General features: G+C 45.8%; 1 protein-coding gene across 4 annotated transcripts in view; it reads left to right on the top strand.

Annotated features, from left to right (window-relative positions):
• The window catches only part of RAD54L2 (RAD54 like 2), a 100,387-nt gene that overhangs the window by 67,353 nt on the left and 5,657 nt on the right, over positions 1–27,377 (top strand). For all 4 annotated transcript variants that reach the window (XM_059715404.1, XM_059715403.1, XM_059715402.1 and 1 more), the window contains 16 exons: positions 7,487–7,685; positions 9,116–9,255; positions 10,189–10,320; positions 11,078–11,310; positions 12,060–12,242; positions 12,495–12,628; positions 13,197–13,393; positions 14,868–15,210; positions 16,688–16,865; positions 17,666–17,911; positions 20,201–20,319; positions 20,680–20,795; positions 22,101–22,200; positions 22,561–22,766; positions 24,742–24,917; positions 26,172–26,368. In XM_059715404.1, coding sequence (XP_059571387.1) covers positions 7,487–7,685; positions 9,116–9,255; positions 10,189–10,320; positions 11,078–11,310; positions 12,060–12,242; positions 12,495–12,628; positions 13,197–13,393; positions 14,868–15,210; positions 16,688–16,865; positions 17,666–17,911; positions 20,201–20,319; positions 20,680–20,795; positions 22,101–22,200; positions 22,561–22,766; positions 24,742–24,917; positions 26,172–26,368 — 2,899 coding nt within the window. The remainder of the gene's footprint in view (positions 1–7,486; positions 7,686–9,115; positions 9,256–10,188; positions 10,321–11,077; positions 11,311–12,059; positions 12,243–12,494; positions 12,629–13,196; positions 13,394–14,867; positions 15,211–16,687; positions 16,866–17,665; positions 17,912–20,200; positions 20,320–20,679; positions 20,796–22,100; positions 22,201–22,560; positions 22,767–24,741; positions 24,918–26,171; positions 26,369–27,377) is intronic.

Here is a 27,377-nt window from a genome sequence, read left to right on the forward strand (position 1 = left end):
AGACTTAGGCTTTTATTCTAATATTGTAAAAGCCTAAATTGGTCTGTCTGTAATGCTTTATTCATGCTGTGATTGGCTGATGGAAAGAGCTAATCAAAGTGCTCCAGGCGTGGAGGAGTGCCCCCATGATTCTGAAGCTGCGCCAAGGACCAGACAGAGGGTGGGAGAGTGGAGGCCAGCAGTGCTGTCCTCGGCTTCAACACCTCGCTCCCTGCAAGAGGCAGAACAGTGGCAGCATGGGGTGTTAGGTGGCGGCACGCCATCCCAGCCCCCTCCCCCAACCCCCTGACATTCTTGACAGGCTATTGGCTAGTAATATTAGAATAGTTTTTGTCCCTCTGTACAGCCACTGCTGCTGTACAGGACAGAATCATTTGATATTTATGTAAAACACCGTATACTTTGCTTCTTGGGAACTTGTGCAACTATTTCACAGTGCCATAACAACATCCAAGGCCTGTAACAGTCTGCTGCAGGAATGATTTTTGGATATGGCACATTTTGGGTTTGTGAAAGCTGTCTGTTGTGGATGCCATGCTCAATTTCAACTTCTACTTGTTCAACTTCAGCAGTATAATGTAGTAGTATAGAAGACCAAGCAAGCTGTCCATAAAACAGAATTAGGAGGCCTAGTTACAATATGGTTGTCTCAGCTTTCTCAAAGGATAATTTCAGGTTGTAGGGCAAAAGGGACTGGTCCAATACCCACTTACGGAACATGGACAAGGTCCAGTCTGAATTACAGACTGGAGCCATGTTGTAATCAGGTGACTGACTTGATTGTTAGTATGAACAAACCCTCAGATCTACAATAGTCTTTAGCTTAGTGACAAACAGTTGGTGACAGTTACTTTGTTCATTTAAAAAAGAACAATGCCTAGGAGGCCTGATCATGGACCAGGAGCCCATTCTGTGCAGATATGTAACAAAAATGTTGGGGAGCCTGCCCCAAACTTCTTATAATTTAGTTGAATCTGAACACGATTTATATCAATATACAACATGGTTAGCAATCATAAAAGCTAAATGTTTCATCCTAGCCTCGGCTGACATGTAGTCAGTACTATATCCAAAGGGGAGCATTTGGAGCAGCAGTGCTGGGTGCTGCAGGTGAGATGGAGGGTGGGGGGAGGGGTTGCAGAAATTAGGCTCTGCTGCTGTAAAGGATGCAAAGCTGTCCTGTTATGCCTCTGTACATAGTTGTCTTTCTGTAAACAAAATTAAGTATCAGAAACTCCCCTTCTCCCCCAGCCCAGCTTGTCCTGTGTAAACAGTTTTGCTAGTGGTGGTTTCATCAGTAAGTTGTCCCAGTGTGCATTGCCCCACATATTGCCAGTGCTGCTGTCCTTGCTGAGGGATGGGATAACTGGCCAGTTTTTCCTAGGGTGCACTGAAAGCATAAACCTAGTATGGCAGTTTTCAACATGCAAATGTGGACACATCTGTGTTGTTAAAAAAGCTGCTTGAACTATGTCAGATTAGCATGTTGAGAAGTTGGTCACATGAATGCAGTTGTATTCCAATGTAGACTGGCTTGGAGAAGTTAAGGCAAGAATTTTAATCCGTTAAATATCAAGTGGGAGCGAGCAGAGCTCGAATGTTCCCTCTTCCCTTCCATCCCAGAGATCAGAAGTGTTTCTGTCATGAGGTTAATTTTGGGTCCCTGATGCATGTTACATTTAAGATACTAGTAACAAGTTAATTGCTTCTTAAATAGTAACCTGGCCACACATGCAACTCAATTTAAGGTGTGATAATAGAGTAAATGAGCCACAAAGTTATTCCACATATAACGCATAATAATTTTATGGCTCATTTGTGTCGCACTTTAAATTGAATGGGTGGCCACCTGTGACCTGTCAGAACCCTGTATGATGCCCAGCTGGGTGACACGTCGGATGTATACAGCTCCTATTGCACAAAAAACCTGGGATCAGGCTGCAGTAGCCCAGTCCAGGGATCCTCATGTCCTGGGAGCTGTCCATAGGTCATGTGCCACTCAGCTGGGCAGTACACATGGTTTTAGAGCTCCCAGCCAGTGGGGACCCCAGGACTAGGCTGCAGCAGTCTGATCCTGGGGTCCTGTGCCCCCCAGATAGGATTTTGACAATCATCTGATTGTCAGCTGAGGCCAGGGACTGGTTTGGTTCCTGGCTCTAATTTACAATCAGCTGACTGAAACTAGAGGTGCACCTATACATCGGTTCGATATCAGATCGGCACTGATATAAAGAAAAGTGATTGTATTGGAAATTTGCCTGATGTGGCCATAATTTGGCTGATAAATGCCTGTGTGCGTGTACAGATGCAGCACAGCACGTAGGCAGTGAGGAGCGCAACCCAGCAGCTTGGACAGCTGTGTGCAGCTGGTAAGTCTGGTGTGGTGGAAGGGGAAGGAAGAGGTGTAGGGGGAAGATCAGGGCCCCTTCAGTGAGGGAGGAGTGGGGGTGGGGAAGGGGCTGGGGCAAACGCTGCCCAGCTCAGGTGGGATGGAGCCACAGCTCATCTGGGTGGCACCAGGGAGGGGAGAGGGACCGCTTGTCCAGGAGCCGTTGGTCTGGTGCTCGTCCAGTAGCTCCTGCAGCTGCTACTGCCACTCCTCCAGGAGGGCATGGGGGAGGCGTGTGCCCCCGGATCTGCGTGGGGTGGGGGCAGGGCTGTACAGGGCTCTTCCTGTCCCACCCCACACAGATCCAGGGCACATCCTTACCCTCCCAGATGAGCAGTGGGAGCTGTCGGGCAAGTGCCAGACTAGTGGCTTTTGGACCAGCGGCACACAGCGGTGGGAGCCGCCTCCTGGATAAGCCACAGCAATGTCCCACACCCGTCCCACCCCAGCTGGGCAGTGCTTGCCCCAGCCCCACCCCCACTCCTCCCTCACCTTGATCTGCCTCCCCATGCCCCTTTCCTTCCCCCGCTTCCACTACACCAGATTTACCAGCTGCATGCACATCTCTAAGCTGCTGGGCTGGTATCGGAAACTGGATTGGTATTAGCCGATATGCTCCCTTTAGAAATTGGCTATCGGTATTGGCCCCCAAAATTTCTGTTGGTGCACCCCTAATTGAAAGCCCATTTTAATTTTGCTGGTGCAGAGACCCAGGGTTTGTAATCTTGAACGCCCCCTGCACCAGCAAGTAAGGCACAATTGGGGTCTAATCCCTGATCTCAAAATCATGCCCCCGCCATGAAATGTGGCATGGCAGGAGACACGATGGTTGCGATCATGGATTAGATTCCCATTAGGACTGTGCGAAGCTTTGGGTGGCGATTCGATTCGGAGGAGATTCGACCCAATTCGGTGTCTGAATCTCCAAATCCAAGTCAAATTAGGGGACCAACTAAAAGGTCCAAATTGATTCAAAGCTCTCCGAATCTTCAGAAAAGATTCGAAGAGCTTTGATTTGGGCAGTCCCCAGTGGCTGCAGCAGGGAACTGCAGCTGACTCTGAGCTGGTAAGTACTTGGAGCGAGGAAGAGGGGCTGGGGGAGGGAGGAGGGGACCATGGTGGGGACTCCTGGCAGCCCCCATCCCCTTCCTGCCCCCCCCATGAGTGCCCCGCCTGCCCCAGGTCCAGGCCCTTTAAAGAAAAGCCCTGATGCTGACCGGGTGCTGCTGGGGGTGATCCCTGCTTCCCCCCACTGCCCCATGCTTCATTGCCGCCACCCCCCCACCCCTCCAGGCAGGAACGATGAGTCTGGGGAGGGTTTCGGGGTGTTTTGTTTTTTTTCTTAAAGGGCTGGAGCCATGGTGGGTGGGGCAGCCATAGCAGGGACTGGGGCGCTGGTGGTGGGGGGGTCAGGGCGCTTGTACAGAGTCCTCCATGGAGCGTGGAGCAGCGAGGGGCGGTGGGGATCACCCCCCCCCACTGCGCCAGCACCTGTGAGTCAGGGCTTTTTTTTCCCCGCCAAGTGCTGGGGTGGCAGGGCAGCCATTGCCAGGATGGGCTTGGCTGATTCGGAGATTCGGCAGCAGCTGAATCTCCAAATCAGATTCAGCCAAATCAATTTAGGATAGTGATTTGAATCACCAAATCGAATCGATGTCCCCTGAACTGGCTGAATCCGAATCTGGAGCGAATACTAGCTGCTTCGCACAGGCCTAATTCCCATCACGTTATAAAGTGAACCTCTGTTAGGGGGTCTTAGTTTTCAGTATAGTGCTGTCACTGTTTTGTTTCATTTTAACAGGCATGAACAAATAATGTGATAAGAATCACTGCCATGCCTTGTTCAGTCTTGCTGTTTGTATGTAGTAAACACTGAAGCCATGTCTTCACTGAAGAACATAATAAAATAAATCTCCACTAGTTCTAATGGCAGCTCATCTGTACAGGTCTTACTGCTATTAGGATCTGTAACATAGACAGAACACCAGTAGCGCATAGTGTCCAGGACACCTGTAGCGCCTAGTGATTTTTACCATAGTGTTAGTTAACCCTGTCTGAAAAACAGCTTGCTTAACATTTTAAAATGGATCTAACCCACAGGAACCTTGCCATGTTATGGCTCCTTGCTTTAATCGCACTTAGCTGAATTGGTGAAATCCATTTTTGCTAAAGTCCCTAATTTAGACCTAATTGTCTAGATGGGTATATACTATGTATACTGTCTTATATATGCACTGTGGTCCACACCATAGGACTTGTATGCATAAGGTACACACCCACATTTTAACAACCAACTCACATATGGTTAGGACTGAACAAGATTCTGGTTTGACCATTCAAATGGGCAAGGCTAAATCATGTTTTCAGATTAAAATTCTGGGTAAAGTAGACCTGTGTGGGTTTTTTCTAAACTGTGCTTGGCCCCAGGTCTTGTGCTGTTGCGTCAGCATATAGAGAAAATGTGGAAGAGTGGAAGGAAAGTGGAGAGACCAAAGTAATTGTGCAGTGAGACTGGGTGAAGCTTGGAGGAACACATTGGAAATGAATATAAAGCTACCACATTCCCCCTGTGTTTAACCCTGGATTTTACTACCAAGTCAGATTTGTCCTGATGCACCTTTTCCCGGCAGTAGGGTAGAGAAGAGCCAGTATAAAGGGTAATTACATCAGTAATTGTCAGGGGGTGGAAGGAGGTGGCTTCCTCTCCAAAATGAAGATGACTTCATGTTCTCACTCGTTTATTTTCAAGGTCCCAGGGGCTCCGGTTGAGATGGCTTTGTTTGGCTCTGGTAAATCACTGGTTTAATGACTCATCCTGTAGATTATGATCACGTGTGCCACTGTTACTGCTTCCCTTGGCCCTATTTCATCCAATCTTTTGATCAAGTTATATAACTGTGAATCAAGAGGGGAAAAAAGTTAAAGAATTGTGGGTAATGTGACTGAAATGCATCTTTAGCTCAAATGGCAGAACTCGTGTCTGGGAAGCCCAGGAAACTGGATTTTATAGCTAGCACAGATTTCTGCCTCTAAAAGTAATGCAATACTTGTTCTGTGAAGCCTTTTTGTATAAGGAGGCCTGCGTCAGTAATGCCCTGTCTGTTCTAGAAAATGAGCCCGTTTGTCCGTCTGCATTTGTAACAATACTCTGTTTGTCATGGAGTCAGCTGTACCTGCTGTTGATATCTGTCAACACTTATTTTTTTTCAGCATCGAAGGGGCCTGGCAGTACTGATATTTGTAGAAACTAGCTCATTCTCAGCTCATTTGCACATTGAGACCCATCATCGTGTTCAGAAAGTTGGTATGAACTCTGGTGTAGGGTGAGTGTAAGCACCAGTTACTCTGGGAGCTATAATGTTAGCTGCACTGAACTTGCAAAGCTGCTCCCTTGGCTCAGGGAGGAAATTAAAGCCGGGGTCCCCAAGCACTATAAGTGCGTGAAAATAGTGGTAGGACTGAAGCAATAAGCATATTTGTGTAGTAGCATCTAGTGCTGTATTCATGACCGGTTATACTGTTGCATCCTCTGTGACAGTCAGCTCCTCTTCAGAGGGTACTCCTGTTGTTTCCAAAGGTACTGGTGTCACTGAGCATATTGCTTCTCTAGATAGATTTGCCCTTGAATATATTTTTCTTCTTGGTGCCTCCCTATCCCCTGCCCTGCCCCCCCCCCCTCCTTTATCTTCCAAAGAAGATCCTTTCTTAAGTGACTTTTACTGTGATTTAATTCTGTATATTTGGGAAATAGCATGGAGCACAATTTGGGGAGCAGGCCACTTCTGGTTTTTAAGATTGAGCAGGGTTTCATAGAACACTGAGTTGAGCGTGTTGCTTTTATGAAGCTTGTTGGAATCCACCTTTTAAGAGTGAAACATTTGGACAGAAGCATGTCCCTGTTCTGTGCCACTGGTGTGAGCTTCCCTATTAACAGTGTAGTGTAGAATTAAATGTCAGAACAATATGTCACTTTTATGTAGTTTTATGCTGCTGAAACAAGTCCCTGGTGATGAGGTGTCTTGAAGATGGGAGGATATAAGAAAAAGCAAATGGTTATGGAAAGATAATACAGGTCAGTCGCATCTTATGCAGGGGTTACGTTCTAAAGTCAGCGCGTAAGGCGAAAATTGCGTATAGTCAAATCATGTATTACCGTGCCAGTGATTTGACTAGCGGTGACTGCCTCTGCCTCCAAAACCTCCTGCTGCTGCCGCGGAGCCGTGCTTAGAACTGTGCGGCCGGCAGCAGCGGCACAGCGCGGGGTGGTGGTAGGGATGGCTGCGTGCCACCCGCCACCACCACGCTGCTGCTGCTGGCCGGCAGCCGGCCACACAGCTCCGGGCACAGCTCCATGGCGGCAGCGGGAGGTTTTGGAGGCAGAGGCAGTCACTGCTGGCAGCGTGGTGGTGGTTGGGCCTCTAGGTAAGTGACAGCACCGTGTGCAGACTCAGGCCCCGCCCCCCCCACCCTGCATATAGTTGAATTCGTGCAAGTTAAATGAGTGTATGATGCGACTGACCTGTATAGTCCTGTACCTTTGTTGCTTTTTAAAAGAGCCTTTGCTTGAATGTAGGATTAAATGGGGGCTGTGTTGGAAGCTGTTATGCTGTTTGGACCAAGGACCCATGTTTGATCTCAGTTTGCAGTTTTTGAGATGGAAATCCTGTCTGTGCTCCAGTGTCAGGAGGCAGAGAAAAGAATTTGGGGCTGCATTTTTGCCGCCCTCTTTCTCCTAATCTGTCCTTAACCTGGCCACTGTGCGAATTAAAAACCGGTCGACATTTTTCTTGTCATGGTACTACAGTTTAGTTCTTCTAAGTCTTTTTTTTTTTTTTTTTTTTTTAAATAGTGCAGTTTTCTCTGTCCCAGGAAGTAAATTCTTCACTGTACAGATTTAGGACTGTATTCAGTAGCATCTGCAATTGTAAAAAGTTACTTCACAATGTTGGCCTAAAATCTACATACTACTAGTGAGCTAGAAGCAGAATAAAGATTCCAGTTGTGCTTTCAGTTCATGCCGTGGTAAACAGTTATGTAAAAACTGACTAACGCTCTGGATCATTGTTTCCAACTCACTTTCACTCTTTTTTTTTTCAGACCAGCCCCAGGAAGCTGTGTTCAGTAATGACCATATTCAACACAATGAGGATGGGGAATGGCAACGCTCTACTTCAACTACCTCATCTCAGAGCAAGCGGGCAGAGCGACTCTTACAGAACCAGCACAAGGGCCTGGCCTCTGAGGACACCAAAAAGAAGAGGGCTCAGAAACCTTCTCACATGAGGAGGAACATTAGGTGAGCAACAGTAGAACAGGAGGGTCCCAGAATCTTCATGGTGGGATGGAAATGGAGTCTATCAATTTGTATTTGTATAACTTCTAGACCTGCCACAAGTTTTCCTTGCAACCCAAGGGCTTTGCTGGCGAAATGCTGTGGTTTTAAGCAGCAAAGACCCACATTCAGTCTGCACTAGTACACTGAAGTGCAGAGTTGCTGTTGAAGTGTGAACTGTTTGAGATCCCAGAAGAGAAATGTAACCCCCCCCCTACACACACACGTTATATTTTTATGTTTCCTGCCAGAGCTGATGATATTGCAAGTTGTCTAAAATATATCCCTTCCCTGCACTTAGATCCCTGTTTTGCAGGACTGCTAGGGTCATAACTGGTAACTTAAGTTGTGCATCCATTTTCTCTTCATTTTATAACATAGTAATTTGAGACTTTTTTTAGGTCCATGCTTACAGCCTTACATCCTGTCACAGAACAGAAGAAGTTTCATGTAAATCATTAAAGATCGGACGAATCAAAATGGAATTTTACACCAGCTAATGGCTGCACAGTTGCTTGTATATTAAAAAAAAAAAAAATTGGTGGCTTCTGTCTGGTTCATAATGCGATTGGCACTAATTAACTGGAGGAACCATGATGGAATGGACTGTGGATATCAAGACACTGTAACTCATAAGAGGGCTAGAATGAACTGCCATGTGAGTGTGTTGGCACTTTGCAAGGCCAGTGCGCATGCTGTACTTGTCTCCTAGAGAGAAGACTTCAGTCTCCAGACCTCAGATCTGACATTTTTTTAAGTAACATGAAAAGGAAAAATATTTTTGAAAGTTTATTTATATAATTACCTTTTAATAGTAATAATAGGACCCCTCAGAGAAATGCTTGAAATGAGTATGTTAATTCAGAGGAGGTCATGTTTCCTGAAAAGACTGGGAGCGGACTAAAATAACTTGAAAGAACTTGTTTGTTCTTTAGCTAAGGGTTTTTTGTGTAAACTGGCCCTTTGTCTCCTAACGTATCTCCTTTTGTGCATCAGTGCTGTTTGTGGACTATAATACTCTAGAAGCACCACCAACCTTTCCTGCCTCCCCCCTTACTGAGAGAGACTTTCACACCAACTGACTACTGCTTCTAGCTGAGTCAGTCGGCATCACTCAGTTGCCTTTCCCATCCATCCAGCATTTTGTCCTTGCCATACTCCCACCTCTTCCTTACATAACAGTCCTACTTCCCTGCAGTTAAGGGAGTGAACAGCATTCCCATAAATCAGTGGTTACGTTGAGCTTTTGGCTATGACCTTTTTAGCCTCTGGAACTTAGACTTTTTAGAGTTTGGCATTCCTTTTTGGGACCAGCTGTGAAACCACCGTAGTTTTCTTAGGATAGCTTCTTCCAGTATAAGAAAGTAGTAATTTCTGTGTTTGCTCGTGTTCAGAAAACTTCTGCGGGAGGACCAGTTGGAGGCTGTGACAAAAGCAGCCCAGCAGGAGGAGCTAGAGAGAAGAAAACGGCTAGAGCAGCAGAGGAAGGACTATCCAACTAGCATCCCTACTGTACCTCTTGAGTTCCTTTCAGGTGAGCGTTGTGGGTTACAATCAGTGCAAGAGGTGCTGAACAGGAAGAGAACAGTTTTCTCCCTGACAAACCACTTTGCCTTCTCCAGATTCAAATACTAATCACGACTCTCAGAACACTGTCCAAATAGTCATATTTTGACTAGTAGTAAGATGTTGGGCAGTATAGACATGTAAAAGACTGTGATCAGGCTTCAGGATTAACACCCCATCAAGATGAGTGGGGCAGTTCAAAACTCTTGGAGTTATTTTTTTCAGGCAGCCTGCAGACAACTGTGTAGACCAGAATTGTCATTTTAAGGTCTGTTAATTGTTTTAGTGTTATTAACAAATATTTTTAAGGGTTTGTGAAATTATTATTATTTACTTTTTAAAATGAAACCTTTAATTATTGAGGATAAGATTGCAGCTCCAGGAAAAGGGGCCCATTTCCTAAGTCACAGAGGCTGGCCCCAGCCAGTTCTTTTCTTCACATGGGACACTTAGATGTGTCCCAGTCAGTGAAAATCCTTTCTGGGGTGTGGTATGCTATTATTGCAACAAAAGGTAGTTGCTAGTCCCTCAGAACTTGTGTTATATCTTCAGTATAGAGAAAAACAATAGAATTAATGAAAAGGAAATCTTTTCCATGTTGAATGACATTAAATATTCAAGAGAGAGACCTGTTTTTCTCAGGTGTTTTGGCACCTGAATGATGAATAGCATGCAATAGGGAACGTTCCACCAGTGACTGGATCATTGTTTAAGGAGAGACTGAGAATGGAAAACAAATTGCAACCCAGGAATCTTGAAACAGCAGTGGAAAGTTCATGGAAAGTTTCAGGGCTAAGCAACTGAAGCAAAATTAGAAATTAGTATTGACTTGACTGTACAGTTTTTTTCCCCCTTTCTCATTATTATTAATTGCTTATTATTGTTTGCTCTACACAAAAAGAGGAAATAGTGTTGAGAACAGCGGAGGCCACCCAGCTTCCCCCTCAGGTCCTAGCTGAGGAAGTGATCTGCTTGGATAGCAGCAGCAGTGGCAGTGAAGATGACACAAAAGGAAAAAATAGCACTAAAGATGGTAAGGCTTGCAACCAACCTGTTGCTTCTCCCACTACTATTTATATTGCTCTGCTATTCAACCCTGAGTCCCTTGTTTCATGCAGCCAGAATCCAGATGTAAATAGCTCCAAATCTTAACTCTTAAGATTTCTTTTTAATATAAGGTTGATTCTGCTAGCTTAGTCCCAGACAAACCTGTTTTAAACTTGGTTGAACAGGCAGTCTGTAAATTATTTCCTTTTTTTTTTTTTTTTTTTTAGAGAATGGCGCATTTATTTTGCTTAGTGCACATATGAAGAAGTAACTCCTGCCAGGCATAGGCTATAAACAGTATTTGAATATTCAAATATACAGCAGGAATTGCTGGGTGTAATCTCTTGTTGAAATGAGATATAATTTGACTTCCATATACAACTCCAATTTTGTATTCAAGTTGCTTTCCTTGGGAAGAGAAGGGGGGTTGTAGAGCAGCATTGTAGGTAGGTAAAGTGCATATTGGGGTTGAGAAAATTGGGAGGGAGAAGAGGAAAAACTTTAAGACAAAGTGCTTTGGAGCAGCCTAAATCCATTCTTATGCACTGCCCTGATGGGAAGAGGTGCCTATACATATCTTCTGCCACTAGAAAAAAATGGGGCCGTCGAGTAGATGAAAATGAGATTTGCAAGCATTGGGGTGATGCCATTTTCAGAATTCCAGAAAGATAGGTTGTTTCCAGTCATGGCCTACCCTTGGGAGAAGTTAACACCCTTCTCTGCCCGTTTGGTTGCTTTTACAGAAGTGATAGAATTGAGTTCAGGAGAAGACGATGCCCTCCAGATTGTGGACAGCAGTGACTCTGCCAATGAGGGGGAGGATGATGGTACTGAAGAGAGCAGTGGTGCTCATGTGAATGATGCCTTAAATCAGTCTGATGCTCTGGGGCAAGTCATTATCAACATCAACCATCCACCAAATGAAGAGGACATTTTTCTAGCTCCACAGCTTGCACGTGCAGTGAAGCCTCACCAGGTACAGGAAGCCTAGGCTCAGCACATACAATGATTTCAGTGAGACCTGTTATTTATCCTAGGAGCTGAATTCCATGCTATGAGTTTGTTGTAGTGGAGCTATAGATAGCGTATCTTCCATGATGGCTGTGGGTCAGGATTTGTGTGGTGGCCAGTGCAGACAGTTGAATGATGGAAAGAACTTAAATAAGGGTTTTGGCTATATATTTCTTTGGTTACTGTTATCTGATGAGTAGGATTATCAACTCCTCAGTCCCTTGAGCTTATGCTGATGCAATGTTAGAACATGTAGTAATAAGAATGTCCATCCTTGCTTCTAACTTCACGATTTGTAAACTGAATTTCTTCAGCTGTCAAAGGTAAAATATTTTAGAATTATTAGAATTTACATTGATGCTCTGACAGGTTTCTTGATGTGTTTTGGCATTGCTGTAATATGAAGGAAAGACCAGAGAGGTACTTTTACTTTCCTTTCATGTTTGGATGAACATTATTTTATCAAATCATCAAGAACCAAAACAGACCCTTTAGATTCTGAATTGATGTTGGAACAGTTAGAATCATTTTTTCTGAAAGCTTAATAATCTCTAACAGTTGAGCCTATCTTTAAAATAGTACAGGAAATCTGAAATGCCCCCCTGTGTGTGTGTGTGTGTGTGTACACGCACAGAGTTTATTCTTTCTGTAGGTATGTACCTATTTTGTTATTTCCTACCATCTTTTTGGCAACACTTCCATTATTCATTCTAGATTGGCGGGATCCGGTTTCTGTATGATAACCTGGTGGAATCACTGGAGAGATTTAAAACCAGCAGTGGGTTCGGGTGCATCTTAGCCCATAGCATGGGGCTGGGGAAGACCATTCAAGTGATTTCTTTCTTGGATGTACTGTTCCGGCACACAGAGGCAAAGACAGTCCTTGCTATTGTACCTGTAAGTAGCCACCAATTTGGGCTTTGCTTTTCTGGAAATGGGGTTAATTTGTCCTTCATTCCCACTTTCATTTCCTATGTCTTTAAAGATAGATTCCATGGCCCACACTTTCTTTCCAAGCCCAGTTGGATGGGATTCCCAGGTTCTGTTTCTGTGTTTGACATTCTGGCTCCTGAGTGTTTAAGTAGCTAAATTAACTGGTGTATGGTGTATTTCACTGACCCATCCATGGGTGCCCTTTATCCCCTTCAGGTGAACACTCTCCAGAACTGGCTAGCTGAATTCAACATGTGGCTCCCTGCACCTGAAACCCTTCCTGCTGATTATAATCCAGAAGAGATTCAGCCCCGTACCTTCAAAGTCCATATCCTGAATGATGAACACAAGTAAGTGCCTATTACCCTTCTGGCAGTCTTAATCTGCTTCTTGTGGAGTTGTATTATTGAGGGCACTGTAGCACTATTGCAGCATTTGTTCCTCTGTACATATGCAATATACCTTCTTAGATAAGGATTGTAGTACGTGGAAATGGTGCACCTTTTACTGGGTGCACCATTTTAATGTTAATTTCTCTCTTCCTGTTCCATATTTATACTCTCTTTCATCATGGTTCTTGGCTCACTTGTATGTTTCCTCTCTTCCAGTGTGATGAGGAAAACAAATGCCAGAGCTAGTGCTAATTATGCAGTGCCATATAGGAGGTGCTGTGTTTTGTTTATGGCGAGTACACACTTTGGAGGCTAATCATGCCATTCCTTAGGCAAATGGAGCTGCTTCATGTTAAAGGACAGACAGTCTTCATATAAAAGAATGTCACTGTGTGCATCTGCTTATTTGGTGTAGTGTTGGAAAATGTTTCAGTTGACTCTTTCCTGCCAAACTCCATCAGGCATCCCTTTTGGTGAAGCTAGCTATAGCAAAAGCACAGGTTTCATTCTATCTACTTTTTTATAGGACAACAGCTGCCCGTGCAAAAGTGGTGAATGACTGGGTAACGGAGGGTGGAGTACTGCTGATGGGGTATGAGATGTATCGTCTCCTCTCCCTGAAGAAGTCCTTTGCCACTGGCAGAAAGAAGAAAACAAAGAAACAAGCTGGCCCTGTCATTATTGACTTGGATGAGGAAGACCGACAGCAGGAGCTTCTGAAAGGTAAGAAGCCAGCCGTAACAGGAAACATTCTCCTCTCTTGTATTGGATTGGGCCAGTATGCTAACTCCTGGAGATGGTCCATAGCTGACCATCTCCATGAATGGCTGCTCTTTAAAGCTCAGAACAATTCATAGTGCATGGGCAGTGGTGTTAACAGGTTGTTACCCTCAACACAGTGGATGTCTTTGCTTAGAGTTGCTTCATGTGTGTCTTCTTTATCAAATTAGCATGAGCAATAGGGTATTGGAGAGAGAGTGCTAGTTTCACATATAGGGTAGGGCTGTGTGAAGCTTTGGTCCCCTATTCGATTTGGTGGAGATTCAGCCCGATTCAGTGGCTGAATCTCCAAATCCAAATTGAATCGGAGGACCCTTTAATCTCTCTGAATCAAATGGGAACCGTCTGAAACAATTTGGAAAGATTCAGAGATTCGGACATAGAGACAGCTTTAAATGTTTTTTCTCCATACCTCTAGGTAGCAGGGGCTCATGAATGCTGTGATGCTGGGGTGCGTAGAGTGTTCCACTGGAGCGCAGGGGGCTCCCCAGCGTGCTTGGCAGCAGACCCGGAAGTGGACCAGAAGCACTTCCGGTCCACTTCTGGATCCACTGGGGAGCATGCAGTGGGGCCCTCCCCCCCCCCAAGCCACCCATGCTCAGCGACTGGTGCCTCCTGGGTCTGGTGGGGGTACCCAGGGTCCCCCCGTGGCTGATTGCTGAGCCAGGGAGATGCAAGGGGTCCCCCAGCATGCTTCCTGGCAGATTTCCCGTCCACTTCCGGGTTTGCCGCCGAGCATGTGGAGGGCCCCCTGCACTCCTGTGAGATGCTCCATGTGTCCCAGCATCGCAGCGATCACAAGCTGCGCCTGCTACCTCAAGGTATGTAGAAAAAAACTTTTAAAGTTGTGTCTGATTCATCAGCATCGAATCTTCAGATTCGGATTCTGCCGAATTGACTTGGGGACAGTGATCTGAATCAACGAATCGAATCACTGTCCCTAATTCGGGCCAAAACCGAATCAGCTTTGAAGAGGGCCCATTTCGCACACACCTAATGTAGAGTAAACACAAAGCTGGGCTGTCTGTTGGCCTCATCCTAATATGGAAAGGATCACTTTTTCAGGACCAAAAGGATGTTTAGGTCCCATTAAGTCCTTGACTTTTCTGGTGAGACTGCAAATAAGAGAGCCAGTTAGTATCTTTTGCTGTGAATTTGTGTGTAGGATGGCTACTAGGAACTGGACTGAGATGCCCAAATCACTTCACCTCAGCTACTGAATAGATGCAAGAGATATGATGACTTCTGGTCATTGCAAGCCTGGGCTGCCTGGAGCCAGTGGCTCTGTAACCCATTTCCTAGCCCCTGAGCCATTTCCTAGCCCCTGAGCCTTCCCATGAATAAGTAGAGCTTTTTAACTCTCATTTTTAAGTTTTGTTAAGATAGCTGCTGATTATCTTTGTGCCTTTGTTCTCAGGAATTGAGAAGGCTCTGTCCCGTCCTGGACCGGATGTGGTTATCTGTGATGAGGGACACCGGATAAAGAATTGCCATGCCAGCACTTCCCAAGCCCTGAAGAACATCCGTTCCCGGCGACGGGTGGTACTGACTGGCTACCCGCTCCAGAACAACCTTATTGAGTATTGGTGCATGGTAGACTTTGTCCGGCCTGACTTCCTGGGCACCCGGCAAGAGTTCAGCAACATGTTTGAGCGTCCCATCCTGAACGGGCAGTGTATTGACAGCACTCCTCAAGATGTTCGTCTCATGAGGTACCGCAGTCATGTCCTGCATAGTCTACTGGAGGGCTTTGTGCAGAGGTGAGTTCTCATCGCATTTCCAGCAGTCTAATCTGTGCAAACAACCTGTTTGATCATACTGTGTATTCGGAGCAGCTAATATTTCTTTTTTTTCTTGGAGCCTGGGTTTTACCATGGGTGCTCTTGTTTTCCTCAAGGAGGAGTAGAGGAGGGGGGACTGAAGAATTATGCAGATATAACAGTTGCATTGAACTAGCTTGTATCCTTTGATTTAACTGCATTTGCTACCACTGTCATTACCTCTGGTTACAGGTGTAAGGTGTAAATTTTCATGCTAATGCCTTCCTGTGATATTGATAGGAGTGGCCAAGTTAGAGAATAATATCTCTAGCAGCATGGTGTTCCAAATGCATTTTGGTTTTTTAGCAGGTAATTAAAATCATAGAAAATTAGGGTTGAAAGGGACCTCAGGAGGTCATCTAGTCCAGCCTCCTGCACAAAGCAGGACCATCTCCAAATAGATCATTCTAGCCAGGGCTTTGGCATGCCAAGCCTTAAAAACCTCCCAAGGATGGAGATTCCACCAGCTGTCTAGGTAACCTGTTCCAGTGCTTCACCACCCTGCTAGTGAGAGAGTTTTTCCTAATATCCAACTTAAACCTCCCTTACTGGAACTTGAGACCATTGCTCCTTGTTCTGTCATCTGTCACCCCTGAGAACAGTCTAGCTCCATCCGCTTTGCAACCACTCTTCAGGTGCTATCAAATCCCTGCTCAGTCTTCTCTTCCGTAGACTAAATAAGCACAGTTCCTGAGCCTCTCCTTTTAAGTCATATCCCCCAGGCCCTAACCATTTTTGCTGTCCTTCGCTGGGCACTCTCCAATTTGTCTACATCCTTTCTATGGTGGCAGGCCCAAAACTGGACACAGTACTCCAGATGTGGCCTCACCGGTGCAGAATAGACGGAAATAACTTCCCTCAATCTGCCTTGATCTTCCCTCAATGCCACTTTTGTGGCATTTTCCATCCAAGGATCTGAATGGATTTTATTAGCTCCTTAATGAAAGAAATGTTACAATATCTCTGCATGGAGGTAGAAAATCTCTTCTTTCCAAATGAGGATCTGGAGCTCCAGAATGAACACATGCTTTGGGTAGAGAGGCTTAGCATGCCACTGATAGAGCCACAAATAGGTACAAGATCTCTTAATTTCTTCTGTAGAACTACAACCATAAGCCCATCCTTTCTGCTTTATCGCCATAGAAAGCAAGACCTTCATCACCCATCTTAACATTATGCATTCCACTGGAATATTGTGATGTTTTAGATCTTGGTAATGGAGCTTAACGTTCCTTCTATTCTGCTTCAGTTGCAGTGTATTACAGGTGTCCTTCATTAGAAGCACAGAGGCAGTTGAAGTTCTTCTCTGTAGTCAACTGGTGCAGGAAATTGAAATCGTACTCTGAAGGTAGCCACCGAGAAAATAGATCTGAACATTCCTTTCCTTCTGCTTAATCTGCCTTTATTGCTTCCACAGGCGAGGCCACAATGTGCTGAAGATTCAGCTTCCCTCTAAGGAGGAACATGTCATCTTAGTGCGTCTGTCAAAGATCCAACGGGCTCTTTACACAGAGTTTATGAACCGATTCCGGGATGCAGGCAACAGTGGCTGGCTGGGACTGAACCCACTTAAGGCTTTCTGTGTCTGTTGTAAGGTGGGTTTTTGGCAAGAAAAGTAAAGAATTCCTGCAGTATGTGGGGAAGAGGCTGGAGTCTATATAAACCGATTAGGAAGGAATTTGAATAGGTATTAGTATCAGTTGTAACAGTTCAAGCAAATGTGGTACATGAATTTGCTCTGCATGATGTAACGCAGTGTGCCAGTGGTAGCATTATTTGTATCTGAGACTCAGATGCAGAGTTTAATTGACTTGTTGCAATTCAGGCAAGAGGATAGATAGTTGGAGAGCCAGGGACTGCACCCAGATGATCTGAATCAGAGTTCAGTTACTTCATCACAAAATCTGCATTTCCCAGAACATCGTGTGTGTGTGTGTGTGTGTGTGTAAAGTAGTATTTTGTCATCAAGCACAAAGAGGCTTAAAAATAATAATTTAAAAAAAATGAAGACTAATTGTAATGAGATCTGTGTTTTCTGTTATCTGTTTTATATCATGACCATATCATTTTTCTTTGTGATCATTCATCAGAATCTACTCAACTTTTTGTAGCATTTTTAACATGTCCCTGCTAGCAGACTGTGAGGTACTTAAGAGTACTAAAACAGGCTCCTTGCTATCAAGTTTTATTAATCCAGTCAGTACTGCCTAATCTGTGGCACTTTACACTTTTCCTTCCAGTTCACTTTGGAGGGGAATAATTGCATTAGTGAAGTACTGGAGTATTCCTGCAGGTAAACTGTCCTTGACTAAATGCAGAAAGCTGTAAATCCGCAGGCATTCTTGGCTGGGCTTCTTCCAGTGCAGTTTTACTTTACCTTTTCTTTACATCTCAGATCTGGAACCACCCTGATGTACTGTATGAAGCACTGCAAAAGGAGAATCTGGCAAATGAGCAGGACCTGGATGTGGATGATCTTGGCACAGCCAGTACCAATTCTCGCTGCCAGCCACAGGGAATGAAAATCAAAACAGAGAGTAATGCATCACCAATTGGAGAAGCAACCAACAGCAAGTTCATCCAGAGTGTTGGTTTCAATCCTTTTCAGGAAAGAGCAAATCAGGTCGTTACGTATGAGTGGGTAAGTACCAAAACTCACAAGAGCCTTAGTTCTGAGGTTTTTCAATAAACATAGTCTGGATGCTTGTTTGCTCCAAGGGAGAGTTTTCTAGTTATTAACTGATAAGCCTGTGTGAAGCGGCTAGTATTCACTTTGGATTTGGATTCAGACAATTTGGGGGACAGTGATTCAATTTGGAGATTTGAATCACCATCTCGAATTGATTCAGCCAAATCGGCCAAATCTCCGAATCACACAGACCCTAACCCTCGCCCGCTCTCAATGGCTGCCCCACCTGCCTGCCTCTCAGCTTTTTGAAAGAAAAAAAAGCCCCCGCTCACTGGCTCTTGCCTGGCGTGGGGCTATCCCTGCTGCCTGCCACTGCCCCATGTCATGTGGGGGGGCTCTGCCACAAGCCCCCTGACCCCCACCCCCTCTCCCAGCCCCCCCACGGATGCCTTGCCCACCCCAGGTCCTGGCCCTTTAAAAAAACAAAACAAAAAAAGCCCCCACTCACCGGCTGCTGGTGGGAGGGGGTGATTCCTGCTGCCCCCCACTGTGTGTGCAGGGTTTTTTTGTGTTATTTTCTTAAACGGTCGGAGCTGGGGCCATGCAGGGCAGCCATGGGGGGGCTGGGAGAGTGGGACGGGGGTCAGGGGGCTTGTGGCAGATTGCCCCACGCTGCATGGGGGAGCAGGGATTTCCCCCCTGCCTGGCAGCAGCCGGTGAGTAGGGGCTTTTTTTAAAGGACCAGGAGCTGGGGCAGGCAGGGCAGCCATGAGGGGTGGGTCTGGGAGAGTGGGTTGGGGGGCACTCAGGATGCCTGGGGGAGCAGGCAGGGGATGGGGCCTGGCAGGGGTCCCCCCATGGTCCCTTCCCTCCTCCTCCAGCCCCCCTTCCCCCGCCCCCTACTTACCGGCATGGAGTCTGGGTCCAGCTCCCTGCTGCAGCGGGTGGGAACTGTCTGAATCACCGAAGCTCTCTAAATCAAAATTGGGCCAGATTTCCTCTGAATTGAATCAGCACCCGAAGCTTCGCACAACCCTATTAACTTCATAGTTTGTAGTCGGAAGGGACCTGAGCAGATCATGGGCAGGAAAGAATGCTGGGGTCAAACAACCCCGGCTAGGTGATTATCTAGCCTCCTTTTGAAGACCCCCAGGGTAGGAGCGAGCACCACTTCCCATGGAAGTTGGTTCCAGATCCTAGCCACCCTGACTGTGAAGTATCGCCTCCTGATATCTAGCCTGAATCTACTTTCAGCCAACTTATGGCCATTATTCCTTGTTACTGCTGGTAGTGCTCACAGGTGGGAAGTAGCAGTGTCTTTTCACTCTAGCTGAGATCTTGCATTTAATTCTGGGAATTTCTTCTTAGCCAAGATAAACCTCTGTTATGATTATATGTATTGCTGTCCACCTTGATTTGCACAAATGTGGGATGTTAGTGGGGATCATGAGGCTGTTGCACTCCCAGTCTACAGGTGGCACTCTGCTTATATCTAGTTTTCACCAGCCCTGGGTAATTCAGAATTGGTGCCTTTTCCCTCCACAGCTGAGGCCAGGACTTGGGTGAGAATCAGTAGGATGGGAGCTGGTAGACCCAATTAATCTGGATGAGACAGGCGATACTAGTGGGCTGGGTGAGAGATCTTGAGGTAGCTGATGATTCCTGTCAGTGAATTTGAGAGGTTTTGTCCCTTTCTTTGTCACCGAGATTTGCAAAGTGGAGTTTCTTGAGTTCCAGATTGGAGCAGTGGCTGAGATGATCTTCGTCTGGGCCTGACTTGGTTGCATGTAGTTTCTCTGTATGTCTGTCTCTTTTTCGACCTGGACCTGGACCATGCCAGACTACTTACTCCTCTGTCACTGTGAGACGGAGTTCTTCACAAGGCTGCCACCCTTTAGAAAGTACAGGTTGTAGAATGCAGTAGTCCCTTGGTTAACCTCTCATCCGTTTCATGAATTCTCTGGCAGCTGCACTAGTCTCCTGTTTACTTTCAGCTGTAATTCAAGGAATTGCTTTGGTCTGAAGAGCCCTGTAGGGCACTCGAGAGACCGTTTCTTTCTCTTATCTGCCACAGATGGTATGAAAGGGAAGCTAGTAGTGTCTGGATTCAAGTGGCAGGGCTACTGGCAGGTTTCTCTCAGCATTAGGGTGAGAAGAGGTAATTCCCTTCAGATCTGGACCTTGGGAGGGAGAGAGGAGATTTGACTCCATGGGTTTGTATTGGATTTACTGAATTTCATGCATCAGGCTGGAACCTCTTATGCACATTTAAAAATGCATCTAAACAGTGTTTCTCTGTAGGCCAAGGACATCCTTTGTGATTACCAGACTGGAGTCTTGGAGAACTCACCCAAGATGGTGTTACTGTTCCACTTGGTTGAGGAGAGTGTAAAGCTTGGAGACAAGATTTTGGTTTTCAGGTAAGAGTCAGCATTGATGGATGCTCCTTAATTGCTGAATGCTGGTGTAGTTAAGGAATGTCATTTTATGTGGAGATCACCCATTGGATAAGAGAAAACTGATATCTTCTGTCTAGCAGCTGCCCATTATTTTTCCCCTTTGTTTTTGCCTTTCTTTCATTGTTTTGTTAAATCCTGTTTCTCTGTGCTGATTTCTGACCCTCATCATCCCTGTAGATTTCAGTAATAAGGGGTTTTGGCCCTTACTGTGGCCAACTTGTTTGCTACAGGTAGAGTGCTAGCAAGGGGGGAACTGACATTTTAGTGTCTTGGCTTCACTGTTGAGGCCTTTTTCCTGAGCCAGAGGTCTTGGTTTTTCAGCCAGAGCCTGTCCACGTTATCTGTCATTGAGGAGTTCTTGGCAAAGAGACAGATACCCAATCCTGCAGGTTCAGATGGAGGAGTTCATAACTGGATCCGAAACATCAACTATTACAGTAAGTACAGACTGTTCCCCTCGCTTCATGTATGACATTGGTTGATTCTCTGTTGCTGGGCTAATTATCTTGATGTTGCAGCAGTTACCTCCATTTCCCCCCCCTGCTTGATTGTGGTTACCTATAAGCACGCAGATGTCATGCTTATCCATGTTCTGGTTATTTGCTTGGGCATGCATTTACAGTAGCTTTGACCAGAACTCAGTGTCAGTTCCTAGGGGCCATTGTATGTTTAACATCTGGCTATCAAGCATAGCTGTCACTCCTAAGCCCTCATCTTCATTTTTTTCTTGGCATTTACATACTTCCTAGTTCTTTCCCCCAGCCCAGAACCATCCCCCTCTAGAATAGTTTTACTACTTGTTTTGATAGTGGCAGATTCTCCCCCTTGTTTGAATCCTCTTCAGGCCTGTGTTGTCCATTTTAGTGCCTGTCCTATATAGCAGGGTGACAGGAATTTCTAAATAGCTGAATAAACAAAGTGCCCCTGACTGCTCTTGGTTAGCAAGTTGGGTGTGTAATAACCTGTTCTCATTCTTCAAGATCTGGGTACCACCAGCATGTGTCCATCATGAGTGAGTTCTACCCATGATTGCATGTTGCACCATGCTCTTGCACTCTTTTTGTCTGAATCTCTTGAAATGGGCTGGCCAGCTGGCGGTTCCTGCTCATACTTTGGCCATGATCTCTGGGCTCCTGCTCCCTCCTCCAACTTCTGCTTCCTGACCCTAGTCCTAGAGGTGGAGCTTGTGGGGCCCAGGAGCCTGGGCAGAGTGTGGCTCTCACTCACGTAGAAGGTAGACAGCCCTGCCTTGGGATATGTTATTTTTGGTCTGTGGGGGTTGGCCAGTGCATTACATTATGTTCCTGTTTTCGCAGCTCAGTGAGAGATAAGCAGGTATTTGGGGCCTTTGCACCTGGTACTCTGTAAATTGCTTTAATGATGTATTGGACTCTTGTGAATTACAGCTTCTCATTTCTTATTCAGCCATGCTCCCACCGGGGAACTTGACCTATGTCAGACTCCTGTTTGTAGCGTTTAAACACTGTAGATGAGCGCAGCCCATTGAGTGGGAAGATGTGGGTTCAAGCTGGTACAGCTAAGGTCTTTCTCTGATGCACTGGTATAAGTGTCTGAATTGACTTGACAGCCTCTGTCTTAGCTGAATCTCTACCGATTCTCCAGGATGGTGACATTTTTTACAGCGTGGATACTGTAAATATGCATGGGAGCTGTTTAGTTCTGATGTGTGCCATAAGTAAAAAGTGGCTTTTTTTAAATGTATCCCTGATTTTGTTTCTTAGGACTGGATGGCAGCACATCTGCCTCAGAAAGAGAACGATTGATTAACCAATTCAATGACCCCAGCAACAGCTCTGTTTGGCTCTTCCTTTTGTCCACTCGGTAAGTCCGCCATCTCCTAGGAGCAGTGGGGCAGGGAGGAACTGATGACTTAAGATTTTACATATTGGTAACTGTAGATTCCTACATTCCCCTGGAGGGTAGTGTTCTCACCCCTCAGTTCTTCTAGCCCCTCTTTCTTGCTCCTCCTGTGGTTTGGTGTTCGCATCTGTTTTATCAGACAGAACTCGGCTTGAATCCACAATGGGGAGCAGCCATGCATTTGGAGTTAAGGCAGGAACAGCCCCACCAAAGTCGTGGTGTTTGCCTTGTATACACAAAGGGCTCCTTAGCCATGATAGCAGCCAAGTATGAAAGTCTTTAGAACAGTGGCATGTTTTGAAATTTGGCTTTTGTTTTAAGAGCTGGGTGTTTGGGTGTCAACCTGATTGGAGCAAACAGAGTGGTGGTGTTTGATGCTTCTTGGAACCCGTGCCATGATGCTCAGGCAGTGTGTCGGGTGTACCGCTATGGGCAGAAGAAGCCTTGCCACATTTACCGACTGGTTTCTGATTACACCCTGGAAAAGAAAATCTATGACCGCCAGATCTCCAAGCAGGGGATGTCAGGTAGGTCTGAACATAAGGGCTGTATGTGTCCTTGTTTATCTGTCTCTCTACTCCTTAGCTCCCAAAAGCAATTTTTGTGGCTTTGATAATGCTGCCTTTTGCCTAATGTTGAAAAGCAAATGGTCAAAGTAGTGCTTAAAGAACAGACGCTAGAGAGATGCTTATTACTTGGGGGTTGTTCTGGTGCTATATTGTTCATATGAGTTGAGACCTCGTAAAAATTAGGGACTAGACTAAGCAGTGCTGGTTTGAGCCAGTGTATTGCAACAACTTTGTCCATCCACTCCTGAGTTGTGCCAACGGACCTTTGTTCTCTTGCCCACAGCACCCTGTGCTCTCCCAGGCTTGGTTTTGCACATCTCTCCTAGTGCACCTAAATTTTGACTGATAAATTTGTTACAATGTTCTGGCTGTATCTCAGACATTGGGTATAGCAGGGAGCTAGGAGACCTAAGTTCAGTTTCAGGGCTGCTTTGTTTTAGATTGGGCAAGTTACTGTAACACTCCATACTTTGTTTTTCCATTATGAGATAGGGGAAACACCCACTCTTGATGAAGTTTGTTGACATCCTTGAAGGGTCTTAGTGCCAAAGTACTCTAGTTTCATAGTTGGTAGGGTCGGAAGGGACCTAAGCAGATCATCTAGTCCGACCCCCTGCCATGGGGCAGGAAAGGATGTTGGGGTCATATGACCCCAGCTAGGTGGCTGTCTAGCCTCCTTTTGAAGACCCCCAGGGTAGGGGCGAGCACCACTTTCCTTGGAAGTTGGTTCCAGCTCCTAGCCGCCCTGACAGTGAAATAGTGCCTCCTGGTATCTAGCCTGAATCTACTCTCAGTCAACTTATGGCCATTGTTCCTTGTTACCCCCAGTAGTGTTTGGGTTTGTTTCAGTCCTGATTGCCCTTGGGCCAAAACTACCAGGTGACCAGTAGTTATGCGATGGGCACAAAAAGGGGCTGCAACTGACCCTGAAGGAGTCGTATTCTTCTGTGTCCTGCTCAGTCTGAAACCGTATCTAGCAGCCACAGTTCAGTACACTGACTCAGTGTAGCAGAATCTTCTAGCAGTTGTCTAAGCCTCAGAAGAAGCTGCCTTTAGATTTTATTCCCCATCCTGACATGAAATATAAAAATAAAGGCCAAGGAGGAGTTCGATGTTACGTTCTGTAAAGTGCATTCCTGGTCACTTGTTAGAACTTTGGAGTCCTTTTCTGTGGCACTGACTGTGTGGTTACTGATGTAAGGTGCTGCAGGTACTTCGCGCTAACTGAAGGTATGAACATGTGTACATTTTGGAGCCATTTCAAAAGAGGGCAGGGGGAAATAGGAGGGACTTTTGCCCCAAATAGTGTAGCTGCTGTGCTGTTTTAAGAGTTGTGTGTGGACAAGCTGGGAACAATACAAATGTAGCAAAACTTTTCCAAATTTATTTCCACCCCCCTCCAGGGTTAAAGCCGGAGTAATTTTGCTACATTTATAATGCTCCCACCTTGTCCACACGTACCTGTCAGAGCATAACAGCTGCCGTGTGCTCCTGATCAACAGCTTCCCTTGTGGAACTTTCCCTTTTTGAAACACCTCCAAATGTATGTATGTGTGTCCAAACCCTGAGATTTTCAACCTACAGATGTCTAAGGGCTGAAATACAGTAGTGATGCCTAAATCCTCCTGTTATGGTGTCTTGGGGTTCCAGGTTAGTATATACCTGGAGGTTAATGGCCCACATCGCGTTGTTGCAAAATACACGAAACAAATAATTCCATGGCCTAACTCCTCCTGAGTGTACTTGGGTTGGAGCACTCTTGAAGTGCAGTGGAATGATTTCTGTTCCTGCCCAGACACTAACAGGAAACTGGGGGAAAGACATATTAAGAGCCAGAAAACCAATAGGAAGGGAATTTGAATTTGACAAGTGTAGTCAAGAGCAGCAGCTGTCCCCTCCTTTTTCTGATTGCTCCATCTCTCCTCTTCTTCAGATCGTGTGGTAGATGATCTTAATCCAGTGCTGAACTTCACTCGGAGGGAGGTGGAGAACCTCCTGCACTTTGTCGAAGAGGAGTCAGACCCTGCCCAGCTGTCAGTCAACAAGAACAAGATCAAGGAGTCTGTCCTCCAGCTAGCCTGTCTCAAGTACCCTCACCTCATCACCAAGGTAAGAGGAAAGGTACCCAGTGCTGCTGGTACCCTCATGTGGGAGCAACATTGAGCAGAGTAACAGTCTACCTTGGGAAGAAATGGGGCTGTCTGTGCCTGGGTATTGAGACAAGAACAGTGCGAGTTATTGTCTGAGGGGACTGAGCATTTGTCTTATCCAAGTCAGTGATTAGTTTTGCTGATGGTGTTGTTCCACAAGCAATCCCAGGACCTGAGTTTCTTGTGGAAATTCCATTTAAGCTTTTGGTACAGAATCTGCAAGAAGCAGTTTTGGGGGAGCGTGGGGAGGGCTGTTTTAGTTGAGAAGGAATCAAGACCTTTTGTTCCTGTGTGTGAGGGTGTGGGGGGAACAATATCTCTAACAGAACTGTTCCCTTTATGTTCTGTTTCACTGCATGTATAGGAGATGATTCTTAATAAGCACTGTGTGTGTGCATGCATGCATTTGCATGTGTGTACATACACATTTTTTGCATGTAGATAATATGTGTGCATGTGTAACAAATAAAACAGGGAATTCAAATGCCAAGAGTGTCCTGTTCTGAGAACTATCCAGAAGCTCATTAAAGAGAATACAGTTTTCACTCTAGGAATCTCTGGAATTTCATTAGCAGTCCTTTCCTGCAGTACCTCCTTTTCATGTAATACCATCGTTTTTGAAGACCCCTTTGTCCTGAAGTCAGAGATACCTTTGGGCATGCATTTGCTTTAGTAAAAATACCACACTTGTTGGCTTTCTCCATAGCACTCTTTCAGAGCACACATGGTGCTGGCACAACCAATACTTAAGTATATTATCAGGGTTTTTATGAGAAAAAGCCCTACATACCTAGTGCATTAGTTCTGAAGTATCACCAAGGCACTGCCTTCAGGGAGGGCAGGAACAAATGTCTGGAATTTGGTTCCAAACCTTCCTGTTCCTATGTGATTATACATGGGATAACAGGTATCATAAATAGAGAGAGGTAGTTCACTGTGTTAGTCTGAAATTAGGCAGAAGGCAGGGCAGGGTAGTACATGATAGACTAACTCATTCAGAGAGGCATGAGCTTTTATTGGCTACAGTCTGCTTCTAAAGTAGGTTGTAGCTTATGAAAGCTCATGCCTTTCTCTATGAGTTAGTCTATAAGGTGCCACCCTGTCCTGCCTTTTACATATCATAAATATATGGAGGGGTTTGTCCTTATTTGGATTCAGATGCTGCCATCTTGTGGTGTACTAGTGCCAAGCTGTGTTTGTGATGTGACCACAGGAGCCTTTCCAGCATGAGTCGCTGCTGATTGACCGGAAGGAGCACAAGTTGACCAAGGCAGAGAAGAAAGCAGCCAAAAAGAGCTATGAGGAAGAGAAGCGAGCATCCGTCCCCTACACCCGTCCATCCTATGCACAGTATTACCCTGCCAGTGACCAGAGCCTGACAAGCATCCCTGCCTTCAGTCAAAGGAACTGGTGGGTGCATGTTTCTTCCCACTAATGAGGTCTTCAGTTGAGAATAAATAAATAAATAAATACAGTGGTAGAAGAACGTTAATACATTACCTCAGCCAGTCTAATGGGCTCCTAGCAAATGGGCCAAATGAGGTGGAGCTGTGCTTTCTGTCCCACCCACTGTACATCATGATCCACAAAGAAGGCAGATGAAGCAGAGAATTCAGCCCATAAGAGAAGAGGGTTCCCTTTGCAGCTTTGAGGGTCACCTGTAGCCTTCTTTCCATTAGCAATTTCAATGTCTGGGGCTTGAGAGAATAGGGACAGCGCTCTCTAGGAAGAGGCAGATGGGTGCAGGCAAGAAATACAGAGCCCAGATATAGTGAAAGAGTTGAGAGCTTGTCATTCCACCTTTGGCTTTGTAATTTCCAATTTTTTCCTTGTCATACCCCATTTCCTTGAGAGAGCTTATGTGACTACTGCTCAAATGCAGTTTACACTACTGTGAACTAAGTAATGGTTTGCGCTGCACTGTCTCACATTGCTGCCTGAAAACAGATTGGCTGTTCCCAGCAGATGGAGAAGCTGAAGTGTAGGGACTAGCTTCCAGGACAGTGACACTATCTAGAATACCAACCAGAAATCCTGATTGCTAGTTCTGATTTTTAACCCATAGGTCAAACTCTTGGGCATGCAGGACGCCACACATGCACACACATGGACTTGCAGCAGCTCAAATAAGAGGGGCACAAATTTATGCTGGGGATTTTTGCCTCAGCACACATGCCTGAATATACACTTTGGTGTGGGGCAAGTTGTGCCACTTGAGGCAAACTGACCCTGCCCAGTTCCCCCCAGATCTGCAGCCAGGGGGAGCTGGAGGCTAGCTCCAGCATGTTTCCTGGCCCCAGCAGTATAAAAAGCTGCCCTGGCAAGCAGCTCAGGGCTACTTGCTCTCAGGAGCTTCTCAGGCCCAGCCTGTTGGTATCTGGGGACAATAGCCCCCTGTGCCAGCTGAAATGCTGCAGCA

This window comes from Alligator mississippiensis, chromosome 12 (genome assembly GCF_030867095.1).
Source record: "Alligator mississippiensis isolate rAllMis1 chromosome 12, rAllMis1, whole genome shotgun sequence".
NCBI lineage: Eukaryota > Metazoa > Chordata > Crocodylia > Alligatoridae > Alligator > Alligator mississippiensis.